Source organism: Calliphora vicina, chromosome 4 (genome assembly GCF_958450345.1).
Source record: "Calliphora vicina chromosome 4, idCalVici1.1, whole genome shotgun sequence".
NCBI classification, from domain to species: domain Eukaryota; kingdom Metazoa; phylum Arthropoda; class Insecta; order Diptera; family Calliphoridae; genus Calliphora; species Calliphora vicina.
The window spans coordinates 30192190-30205851 of record NC_088783.1 but is presented as its reverse complement, the minus strand read 5'-3'; the positions used below and the strand labels follow the sequence as shown (position 1 = coordinate 30205851).

The 13662-nt window shown below is 30.0% G+C and overlaps 1 protein-coding gene across 1 annotated transcript in view; it reads right to left on the bottom strand.

Moving 5' to 3' along the window:
* Positions 1–13662, bottom strand: part of cac (cacophony) — a 210149-nt gene that overhangs the window by 15597 nt on the left and 180890 nt on the right. Inside the window, exons 26-27 of the mRNA XM_065509066.1 lie at positions 6272–6486; positions 3085–3094 (exon numbers count right to left, since the gene is read on the bottom strand). Coding sequence (XP_065365138.1) covers positions 3085–3094; positions 6272–6486 — 225 coding nt within the window. The remainder of the gene's footprint in view (positions 1–3084; positions 3095–6271; positions 6487–13662) is intronic.

The following is a 13662-nucleotide window of genomic DNA, read 5'->3' as shown; positions in this document are numbered from 1 at the left end:
ATACCTGTAACTTCTTACGAGTAGAGGTCTATGATTGACACAATCGTGAAAAGCATCCGAAAATTAAATCTCAAAACATTGATTATTTTTATCTACGTGGATAGCTTTAATCTTCAAGCCTGCCAGGCTTGACACTAAGAATCAAGTGAACTACAACATAGCTTTATTGGAGCATAGGTTTGCCAATATTGGGAAAAACATCTGATAAGGAAATTTTTAAAATCATCAATACAGCAGCGAGAAGAAGTCGGAAAGTGCATCTTGATACATCGATCTTACATCAAGTCTCTCAACTCCATCGTAATTAGGTCGAAATGTGTTTTCAACTAAATTTATTCACTTGCCTAACTTAGACAATACCTTGTCGAGTTAATATGGACATGGAGGGCAATCGGAGAAATTAAAATGTTGATGAGTGCGCACCGAATTGCTTCGGCCTTTGTATGTAACTCTGGCATAAATTAAAATTCATTTACCCCTGGTATCGAATATGATTGACGAACTCTACGATTAACACTTATTGAATATTAATAATGCTCTTGCACTCTATGCCAAAGAAAAATACCAAGATTTCCTTAGCTTTTGGTTGAAACTCGAGTAGACTTCTCACCGGTATAATTAATGGCAAATATTAACTGCTGAAGAAAAGGATAAATCGGTACAACCATTCTATGAGAAAGTTCCATTCTAAAGCAACATAGATTAAAATTTCATAGCACAGGCCTCTTTTATGACTCTCTCAGGCATGTTTCACTGACGGATCTAATTAAATTTGTCAGAAGTTCGGATTGGTTCTAACCTAGACTTGGAAGTTTGGGGCCCAGTAAAAAAAAATACCTTTTACTATGCTTCTGGGTCTAGAGTTTACTAGATTTACCACAGTATTATCCTGAAATTGCCCCGGTAACTATTGCAGGATATATATGGGGCATTTCATGTCAAGTGAAATAACTTTTGAAAGCGATGTCTTCCGATCGGGATGAAATTTACGCCAAGGTTAGTTCTATTGGATAGGAACTCAGTCACAAATTTTTCAACAAAATCTGGCGAGTACTCTCTGAGTTAAAAAATTGACATTTTGGCCAAGCAGGTGTTTTTTCTTATCCATGTATCCTATTACCTATAGTTCTTAGCAAAATGTGTCCCAAATAGCTTAGATAGCTCTTTCTTCAATATTTCGAAAAAAAATATTTAAAATAAAAATTTTTCAATATTTTTTTTCCGAAATCAAAAACTTTTTTGACTTTTTTTAAAAATGGGCCCTTTTTTTCTTAAAATAAAGCTTAGATAGTTCCCTTGAAGACCGATTTGGTCGCTTAGTGGGATATCTATCAAAATAAATATTTTGTAACTCAAAACATAAAATTTTTTACTTTTTTTGCAAAATCAAAAACTTTGTTGACTTTTTTTTTTCAAGATTGACCCTTTTTTAAATTCTTTTTGCTAAAAAAATGCTTGGGTCTCTCCTTTTAAGACCTATTTGGTCGTTGAGTGGGATGCGAGTTTGATATCTATCAAAATAAATAGTTTTTAACTCAAGACAGAAAATGTTTGACTTTTTTTTTTTGCAAAATCGAACTTTTTTTCCAATATGGGCCCTTTTTTCCAATATTTTTTTTTGCTCAAAAGAAAGGTCCATTCCTTTAAGATAATTTTGGTCCCATAGTGGGATGCAAGTGGGATATCTATCAAAATAAATATTTTGTAACTCAAGAAATAACATTTTTTAATTTTTTTTTGCAAAATCGAAATTGTTTTCCAATATGCCCCTTTTTTAAATTTTGTTTTTTGCTCAAAAGAAAGCTTAGGTGTTTTCATTAAGACCTATTTGGTCGCTTAGTGGGATGCGAGTGGGATATCTATCAAAATAAATTTTTGTAACGCAAAACATACAATTTTTTTTTTGCAAAATTTATTTTTTTGTTCAATATGGGCCTTTTTTAAAATTTTTTTTTTGCTCAAAGGAATTCTTAGGTCTTTTCCTTTAAGACCTATTTTGTCGCTTAGTGGGATGTGAGTGGGATATCTATCAAAATATATATTTTGCAACTCAAGACGTACAATTATTGCCTTTTTTTTTGCAAATTCGAACTATTTTTCAAAATGGGCCCTTTTTTTATTTTTTCAAACATCTGAAAAAATTTCTTAAATTCGAATTTGGCATAATTTTTTTTTTAAATTATTTAACTTTTAATATGAAGATTTTTAATCTTTTTTTACATCCTGTTTATATTAAAAAAAGTTTAAAAATTCGAAGAATATCGGAAAGTCAAACATTTATTTCAACTATAGAAATTTACTTAAATTATCACTCATTTCCTATTGAATTTAATTTTGTTTAACAATAATTTCTTTCTTTCTTGCCTTCTTTTCTCGCTAACTGAGATCATTTAAATGAATTAAATGAAATAGTGAAGACAGAATACAGGTCTTTGACAATAAGCTTCATAAATTCGCATAATAAAAGCTAGTTATTCTATTAAAACTTAAAAAAATAATCCTATTAAAATGTTCAACTATATATAAGAAATATCTAAATAAAATAATATTTGTTTGTTATCAATTAATTACAACAAGCTCTATACACTTGTCAAATTGAAATTGGGATAAATTCTCCGACTCCACTTTAACTAACTAAAACATCTGATGTGACTAATTAAAAAAAAGTTATATACAACTATAAAACTCTATAAGTAGCTCTGTTACTAAAATCTTTTTTTTTTTTTTTTTTTTTTTTTTTTTTGCAAATTTTAAGGATTTTTTTTTTAATATGAAACACAATTAAAAAATTAAACAACATTAAATTTTCTTTAGATGAATATTACAGTTAAGAGAAAGAAAAAACATAAAATAGGACACACAAATAGTAATATTTAGTAAGTAGTAGTACGATTATAGTATACATAGTTATAGTAAGTAACCACATCGATTATTATTTTAAGTTTACACACACACACACTTATTATTGTTTAATTAATTAATTAGTTTAATATACGAATTAATAGGACTTTTAATTTTTAGTTTTGGTTTTGTTAATATCATTGTTTTTTGTGTTACCATTTGTTGTTTAATACAATTATTCACCTTTTTGTTTCTGAAATTTGAAAAAATTATATAAAAATATTTAAGTAAAAATGTGAATTTTCTTTTTTTTTGTTTTTTTAGCTTTTTTGTAAATGTTAGAATTGTAAGTTTGATGGTGGGTGGTTATTGTGAAATGATGATGGTAGTTTGTATTGTATGGTAGATGTTTGAGATATGATAGCTTATGTTGGGATATGCGGTAATGGATAATGTAGTTGTATATTGTAATGAGAAAGTAAGGCATTCAATTCTGATGTACTTTTAGTTTTATACATATTTGGAAAGGTTTTCCTAGGAAATATTAAATTAAATTGACTTTGAATTTTATTTTATAATTGAAATGATAACATCGAAAGCGTATGAATTAATTTCTGCAATCATTCATGAGGTGATACAAAAGTGAATAAAAAACAATTAAGAAAGTATGATACCCTACAATGAGCAAAAACAATTTTCTTTTAAAATTTTAATAATTTATCATTGTGAGTGATTTTAGGAAGGTATGCCGAATTATGGACCAATTATCATAAATTAGGTCGTGTGATTTATGTCTATATGAAACTTTTTTTTATGAATTCGATGTGCCAGCCAGACGGACGGAAGGACAGACATCGTTTAATCGACTCAGAAATTGATTCTGAATTAATGTGTATACTTTTAGGTGACTATAATAGTCATATTTCTCATGATGCAATTTTGCTTTTTTTAATGTCCATATAGTACGGAAATACTTCTAGTTCTTCTCGATCACTTCGTTTTAGTGAAATAACGGTATTCTTAATGTTACAATATCATAAATATTTTATTTTGAAACAAATTGTTTCTTTTCTTTTTATGGTAGTTTAAAGCAACAAAAACAATATACTGTCAGCCAAGGTCCATTAATAAGGTCTGTATATACAATCAGCTGATCGTTTTTTGCTCATTTATGTTAACATACTGTGCTTGTCAAAATTGTGGTTTATGTTGGACGGGGCCGGTAAAGTCTGCCTTTTGTTTTTGTTGCTTTTAATTGTGAATTTGACAGCTTGAGCCTCTAAACATGCGAAGGAAAAGGTAATCAGCTGAGCTATCGGCACCACACTATGGTGAATTTGCTTTGATATGTAAATTTTGCTTGATATTTTAGTCAGCTGTTTTTGACATGCTCATTATAGTTTTATCTTAATAATGGAGCTTGTTGTCAGCTATGTGCGATTTTGAAACATAAACGACCGATTTTCAAAAAGTCTCTTCAGTTCAAAAGGTAAAACATATTCGTTAGCTTGGTCTGTTTCGTCGGTTTCAACGTTTCAAATTTTGACACGGAAGAAAAAGATCGCCCAGGCCAGCCTAAAAAGATTGAAGACCAAGAATAAACATTGTTGTTAAACTCAACAAGGCTTGCAATATCATTGGGAGCTATTCAATCAGCAATTTCATAACGTTTGCAAAAGCAGGGAAATTGGTTACCATACGAATTGAAGCCGAGAGACCTTGAATGACGTTTTGTATGTCTGAAATGCTGCTTGAACGCTGCAAAAGAATATAATTTTTTCACCGAATCATAACTTGCGATTAGAAATGGATCCATAACGATAACGCGAAGAGATCGTATGTGGAGCCCGACCAACCAGCCGAATCCATAACAAAGCTGCTAAAGTAATGCTCTGTATTTTATAGGATCAAAAGGGTCTTATTATGAGCTGCTGAAATCTGTTCAAACAATCATAGGAAAACTGTACCGAACGCAACTGATTCGTTTGAAACGAGCATTGGCCGAAAAACGGTCAGAATATGCGGCCAGAAATGAAACCGAAATGAAACAATACTCGGACACATGTTGCAATACTTGTTGAAAACTATTTATTTAGAATGAATTGGTTGGAAAGTTTTGCCTCAATCGATTTATAGTACAGACCGTGCCCCTTGCGACTACTATTTGTTTCGCTCTCTCTGGGATACGCTTCACTTTGGAACAGAGTATCTGATATTGGCTTGATACCGAATGCAACTGATTCGTTTGAGACGAGCATTGGCCGAAAAAAACTCAGAATATGCGGCCAGAAATGAAACCGTAATAGTCCATCATGACAACGCTAGGCCACATGTTGCAATACCTATTAAAATCTATTTAGAAAGAAGTGGTTGGAAAGTTTTTCCTCACCCGCCTTAAGTCCAGACCATGCTCTGCCCGACTAGTATTTATTTCGATCGATGCAGAACTTTCTCACTGGGATACGCTTCACATCCCGATAGGAGTATCCGAAATTGGCTTGATTCTTTCTTGGCCTCAAAGGATGAGCAGTTATTTTGGCTCGGAATCCATATGACATCATAAATATGGGAAAAGATCATAGCTTACAATGGCCTATACTTTGAATAAATTTATATTCTACAAATTTTGCAAAAGAAATACTTAAAAATTTAAAATCCGCATTTTTAAGTCATAAACCCAACATACCGTCAAACTTGTATTAACGTTTAGTTTATTCATTTAATTTACACTATAAATCATAACTTTTTTAAGGAAATATTGTATAATTTTGAATTCTATTAGCATCTCGACTGCTAATATCAAAAACGGAGAATGGAGACTTTAAAAGTCCACTATAAAAACAAAATAACTAATAGAAAATGAGCTAAGTCTCAAAAATGGAGTAATAAGTCGCTAATTCTTCTAAGCTGTATTATTTTATCATTATAAGTCATACAATTAAGTAATAGAACTGCATTGGCATATTTCTAAAACATTTCAAACCAAGGCTCTAAAATCCTTTCTTGTATCTGTAAAATTTGTGAAAAGGGACGTTTGTATCAGAGGATGTACCTTTAAATAAAAAAAAAATTATTTCAAAAAAAGAATATCGATATTTCACTGCATTTGATAATAACAAATAGTACTAAACGAAGTGATCGAGAATAACTGTATGTACTTCCGAACTCTATGGACTCTCTTATATAAAGATATTGCCTAGGACCTGTGCAAAATAGTCATGAAAGCTCCAATGTGTTTAGCAAGGGGAAATTTTGATGAAACTTAAACATGTATTATAGCTACGTAGGTTATTTCATCACAATTGAATGCCTAATTATAATGTAAAATAATCACAATTTTAAATATTTGGGAGTATGAAAATGAATGACTTGGTGTTACAGTGATGTTGTGATAGTATGAAAGTAAGAGAGAGAAGGAGAGAAATATTACCTAACGGAACGTTTTCTCATAGTACTCCGTCGTGCCAGTGTTGCCAAACTACCATGTTCAGCATCACCATTAGCGTGACCATTATTATTTGCTAATAAATGCGTTTGCGAATTGGCAGCATCAGTACCATTTGGCTCATAACTGATGGAACCCTGACGCGATCCTCCTTTGTCGAGGGCAGCCATATCGAGCAAACAATCAAAGAATGATTGCTTCTATTATTTATATAGACAATCATAAATTGTTATTGTTTGATTTTTGTTTCATTTTAATAAAGTTGTTTGGTTGGGTTGCGTTGATGATATTGTTGATATTGTTGTCGTTGTTGTTTATTAAAAATTTACAAAAATTTGTTCGATATTTGACAGTGTGTTTTTTTTTTTTTTTGGTTTGTTAGAGCATTTGTTAATTGATTTTGAGTTTTGTACAGTGCATTTAAAAAAATTTCATTGTTTGTTAATTTATTTGTCAAGTGATGCGTGATTATTTAGGTTTTTTGTTTTGTTTTTGAATCCAAGTGATGAAAATTTGTTTTTGTAATTTTTGAGATTTTATGATTTTAAAATTTATTATACAGAGAGGTGTTTGAGATTTTGTAAACGCGTTGGTACCAAAAAAAAAAAAGTTTTTGTTGAATGAAGAAAAATAAACATGATTAATATGAGTAAAAATTGTTTAAGTTTAAAAATTATACAATACATAAATATATGCTTATAAATTTTATAAATTAATAAATATGTTGTTGAAAAGATAGTAAGTAGCGTCTGTTTTGTTCCAAGTATAGTAAAGAAATTTACAAAATTTTACAAAAAATTACATACATATGTATCTAAATACGTTTTAATTTATTAAAGTTATTATAAAGTCTAATTGAGTTTAGTTGTTTGTTTAATGTACAAGCAATTTTAAGAAAATTTAATTATTTAGTTTATTTATTTAGTTTTATTTTTATTGTTATTATTAAGTACTAAGAGATCACACTAAGTGCAGTTTATTTTTTTAAAATTGAAAATACAATATCTGTTTTGATGTTCACCATTGCTATAATTTTTTCAAAGTTCAATCTATATTCATATGTGCATATATTGTTACGACATTGCATTATCAATTTGAATTTAATGGTATGTAAGGCCGTAGAAACTTGTTGATAACACACTGTTATTATCATTGTTTATAAGTGTGACACTGCGAAGTAGCTTTAAAACATTGGTCTCCAGCAGTACGCCCGCGGGCACCGTCTATGTGTGAGTTTCTTATATATGTGAAACCGAAATTAAAAAAACGAACATGAGTTATTTTACAAGTGTTGCCAGTGAAGGATATTTTCGTAAGAAACTTGGTTCATTGTACACACATCGTAACACTAGAATACGAAGCAAATCTATTGTTGAGATAGTTTGGTTAACAATGCTTTAAAAGCTCAAGAATTAGAACATTCGTAAATAATCCTAGAAATAGCTAAAAAATGTCGCTGGTGTATAAATAGCTGCAGCAAGAGCATTCACGGGTCAGTTATCGTAAGCACAGCTTCAATTAACATCACACCAGTGTATTTTTGAATTGTGTAGTATAATTGTGTGTATTAAAAGAGAGTGATATTTTTGAATTGTTGTGTAAATTTAAATTTAAATTATTTGGAGGTTTTATTTGCAATTTAAAAGAAACCGGTTTATTTAAAGAAAATAAACTACCATTTTTAAAAGGTAAAAATATGGATGAAACACTAATGAATTTAACAAGAAGTAAGTGATCCAAACTGGTGTATTGTATGTTAAGAAAGTTTATATTTGTTGGTGTTGTAGTGACAAATTACAATCAATTCACTGGTTACGTATTATAAATGATTGCAGTTTTTTAACGCTTGTGTTGATCAGCTTCAACTGATTTACAATTGTTCCGGTTTTCTTCAAATCATGCATTCGCCTAAGCGCTTATTCTATCTCTTTACCTCCTTCCCATTATGATGGTTGGTAGCAGAGCCGAGAAACTGAGTGGCTGGTGATTGATTGAAGGAGACTACTCATCCGTTGTTAGACATTTTCATGTTTTATTGATGTTCGAAATAACTATTCCTTTATGTGCATGTTCGTGAGACTGATTTTAGACGATGATTTTATCCGAAGACGATTATTTCGCCTCCAGTTGGGAAATGTTAGAAAACCTCTAAGGTAGCCCTAATTAAATCCATAACACTCAACTGATTCCAGACATAAAATATCAGGAAAAGGATTTTTATAAGTACCAGGAACCATTCCTAGCAAATCTCAAGGAGCTGAAAGAATTAAATCGTTGAAGATTAGAAAGATTCTCGAGAATACCACCAATCCTGGTCAAGCAACAACGTCGTACGAGTCTCTATTTATAAAAAGTAGATAAAGATGGTCTATTAGTGGCTCTGGAATACGATAAAGTCAAACACATTACGCGTAATGAGTTATCTGATAGCTTGGGATATTCCGGCACCTCGTTTCGAATCTATTGAGATAAATCTACAGATTAATCTGAAAAGATTTTCTTAGAAAATTTATCGCTATAAGTGCTGCACGGGACAGGACAGGAAAATCCAAATTAAATCGCTGGCAAGAGTTTGATTACACTAGTTTACAAATCAAACATTTTTGTTTGCTCATGGAATGAAACTTATATTATTGAGAAGAGCTAGGGACGCAAGCTAATTGACCATTTTTTGTTTCCCACCTATACTTCAGATATGGATTTTTATTTTTCACCTGCCTTGAGTACTACTAATGCATACTATAGTGTACCGAATTGTGGTAATTAGGTATTTACATCGTTTTTGGGTACTCAACACTCTGGCGAATCTACTAGATGCTTTCAGAGTTGTATTTTTTTGACAAATTCCAAAAAAAATTAACGGGAAAAAATAAATACTGTTTAAAAGTACATATTTTTTTATAGATAAACGTTAATAAATCGCTTATAAATACAAAACTCTAAAGTAAAAACTATTTTAAAATGTCTTCAAGAAAGTGTAAAATAAACCCAGACCATTTTTGTTTTATTTGCGAAAAAATTATTCAGTTAAATCGAGGTTTTCCTATAACACAAACACTGCAAAATGCTTATTTACATCATTATGGATTCCCCGTGTCAAATCAGGATAAAAATGAAAATTAAAAATGTCAGTTTGGTTGACCCACAAAAAATAGTTTTGCCGCCACTCCACATTAAAACAACTTCGTAAAAGCTTTAGATAAGACAAAACCAGCATTCTAATATTTATGCAGTGTTCCCGAGGCTAAATTAAAAGAAGGGATATTTGTGGGTCCTCAAATAAGAAAAATTTTGGGTGATACCAAATTTGAGTGTCTATTAACCGATGTTTAAAAAGCAGCATGGAATTCTTTTAAATTTGTTGTTCAAGAATTTTTGAGGAATAAGAAAAGTCAAAATTACAGAGATATTGTTGCGAATTTATTACATAATTTTGAATTGATGGGTGTAAATATGTCCCTCAAAATTCACTTTTTACATTCTCATGTGGATTTTTCCCGGAAAACCTCGGACACATTAGTGACGAACATGGAGAGCATTTCCATCAAGATTTGAAGTTTTTCGAGAGGAATTATCAAGGTTTTTGGAGTGTCATGAGGGAGACAAATGAACAACACTTTTAATTTTTTTGTCCTAATTTAATGTACATTTTTATATGTTTCGTTTTTAATAAATATCTCAAAAGTTTGACGTCCAGGATTTTTTTTAATATTTTTTCCGAAGTTAGAGGACCTTAATACACAAATCCCCATATGTTTCAATTCATGAGGAAAAACCTTGTAAACTAGTGTTATCTAAAATGAGTAACAACGACAGTAAAATGTTAAAGTGTCTGAAATTTTTGAATCCAAGCATTCCAGTTGATTACCTAACTGTAGATCAGCAGCAGCACGTGCCTAATTCTCGTCATTTTTCCACTCGGCTTAATCATCATATCCCATCCACATGTTGTCATTCTCAATAACAAGTCGTTAGCCGGTATATATGGTCGTATCTTCCTGATCCTATTAGTCGAATTGTCTTCATGTTATAACCATTTCAAAATTTTTACAAGTTTTAACAAAGTAATCATGTGTATTATTGTGGTAACCATAACATGTTTAGGTTACCATTCACATGACTGTAGCAATTATATATGTATGTATATGATTGTTATTACACTCTGAGAACTAAATATTTTGAATTATCATGAATGTGATTGCCATAAAGATATATTTAATTACTACAGTAATATACATGATTGCTGCAATGATGTGGATGGCAACTTAAACATATTATGATTATCACAATGACCATAATATTGTTAACAAATATGTTGAAATGGTTATGGTAAATATTTACAACTATATATTTTCACTTTATTGTTACCAATTAACTGCCAAAGCGTTTATCTTATTTAGTTGTTCTCGTTTTTGAGAGGAACTGCTGTAACTTTATTCGCTTATGACGAAGCATTATAGCAGTGACTCCTGAAGTTCAAACTTTTTTTATGAATCTGCTAGATCAATATCCTATAGAAATGGGGACAGAGGGAGTAGTGTTTGTGGTGATTAGATTTGAACTTTCCTAACCATTATTAAGAGAAATCTTCAAGTATCGGAAGCAAGTTCTCTTAAATATTTCAGCAGAACACATCACACAGTTTGCGACACTGTTTCAGTGCATATAAGTACTTGTGTGTTAAAATACAGGTATTGAAATCGAGCCTATTCAGTATGAATTGGCGATTGCTTCAAGGCCCCAATCTTCAAATATGTTGACCTACAATTGAATGGTTTCGAGGTATCTTAAAAGCATTGAAATATTATTGCAAAGAAAAACTAGGTTTATATGGACGAATATTAGTAAGAATCGAGAGATTATTTTATATTGATTGGTGTACATTCAATTCCCTATGTTTTTCAATTTTTAAATAACAATGTCTTAACACTTTTCTTGATATTGTATTTTCATTTTTTGTAATAATTTATTTATATTTCACTATTGTTGTTAAAGATTTCTAAAGAAATTTAAAGATTTAAAAAATCTATTTAAGTAAGAAGAAAAAGGAAAACATGCTAAAGGCTAAAAAATTTAATTTTTACAGGAGACTTTATAAAGAAGACAAAGGAATTTGAATAAAAGACAAACAAGGTGTTTTATTTAATATTGTAAATAAACAAAATTTAAATTAAATAATTGAATCATAAAAATTTATAAAACAAAAAACTAAATAAAATAAAAAAATAATCTAAAGCATGCTGCTTCTTTAAAATTTTGGGGGAAGAAAAAAACATTATTTACATGCAGTTTAAAAGAAAATATAAATTAATTTAAAAAAATATTAAAAAAAATTAAAATTATTTCAAAACTAAATATTAAATTAATGACCAAATAAATAAAAACTAAAATTAAAAAATTTATTAAATATAGGACACATTTATTCCTTTTTTAATATTGTTGGCTAAAATTTGTTTGGTATTTCTAATTGTTTTATTTTTTTGGTTGTAACTTTTCAATTAATTTATCAATATTGGTGTAAATTTGGTTAAACTATTTTTTGTTTTATTGTAAAATAAAATATTTATGTAAATACATTTATTCTAGGAATAGATATTTTTGTTTTCATACGACTATATAACAATTAGACCATAGCTTTTTTTTTAGAAAACATTTAATATAAAAATATTTTAGATAAACGTCTAATAATTCATTTTGTAATATGTTTAAGGTGCTTAAAGGTAAATAAAATAAGAAAATGTTAAACGGTGCAAAAGTAACAATAAAATGGTTTATTTGAAATTTGTATGAGGTTTAAAATTAATTTAAATCTGTAGACTTTTGACAAAACAACTTAAGCGGAATTTTAAAATTTTTCAAAACTGTTAAATGATTGATACAAATTTATATAATTTGTCCTTGCATAATTGTTTGAGAGCTTTCAAAAATTTAAATAATTATCGATCAATTCAATACTTTTTAAACTTTCCTGAAAAATTTTAAAAATTCCACTTAAGTTGTTTTGTAAAAAGGCCACAGATATAGTTGTTATTGCTTGCAGAGGATTCTTTCCACGCAAATTCTTTAAACCAATTTGTCTTGATGATGCTGATGAATTTTGTGTTTTTTTTTAATCAAATACATATAAGTTTTTGAAAATTTTGCCAAAATGTAGAAATATTTTATCAATTTTGTATTGTTTTTTTTTTGTTTGGAAATTTGCGTTGAAATTATAGGTTGTTTGTTTTTATACATGATTTATATTTTACACATAATTGGGTAATGATTGATTTTTTTCTTGTTTTATTAATAAATTGACCGTTTTTTTAAAAATATTTTATTTAAAGATATATGCTCATAATGTAGGTAAATAACCTATACCTCGATCTCTTACCAAAAACAAGGCGAACTAAAGTTTGTCGATTGAAATTGAATTCTTCTATGTCGAAAACTTTCGCTGAAACTAACAAGTAAGAAAGTATGGTCGGTCAAGCCCGACCATATAATAACCTACACTAAGTAAAAGAGAAAAAAATTTTTTCTTTTAAAATTCCATTAATTTATATTTTTGAGTGATTTTCGGAAGTGGACCTTATATGGGGGCTATGACCAATTATGGACCGATCACCATGTAATTAGGTCGTGTGATTTATGTCTATATTAAAGTTAACTATGTTGAATTTTGTGTGTTTACCAACATTTTTAAGCGATTTATGCACGTTAAAGCTATGACTAATTATGGACCGATCGTAACAAAATTTGGTGACATGAATTTTGTGTATATAAAACTTATTTGGAGCGGAATTTGTGGAGATACATATATAAATTAAACATTTATGACCGATAAAGTCCAATTTCGGGAGGACATTTGTATGGGGGCTAGGTGAAATAATGAACCGATTTGAGCCAGTTTCAACAGGCTTGGTCCTTGGGCCGAAAAAATAATATGTATCAAATTTCATCGAAATATCTTCAAAATTGCGACCTGTACTCTGCGCACAAGGTTTACATGGACTGCCAGCCAGCCAGCCGATCAGACGGACGGACGGACATCGCTTAATCGACTCAGAAAGTGATTCTAAGTCGATCGGTATACTTTAAGGTGGGTGTTAGACTAATAGTTTTGGGCGTTATAAACATCTGAACAAACGCATAATACCCTCCCCACTATGGTGGTGTAGGGTATAAAAATAGAGAAACCGAAGGAAAATGAAGGTGATTACTATTGTCTTGTGTTTCAACTCATCGTTCTCTTAGAATTTGAATTATGAAACCCAAATGAGATTTCTTAGAAATCGTACGACTCCAAAACTAAACTCTTGTGTTCTCTAGATGCAAATTTATTAAATCTTAGAGGTTTTTTAGTAGTGAAGATTCAATTAGCATCCCTCACGGTC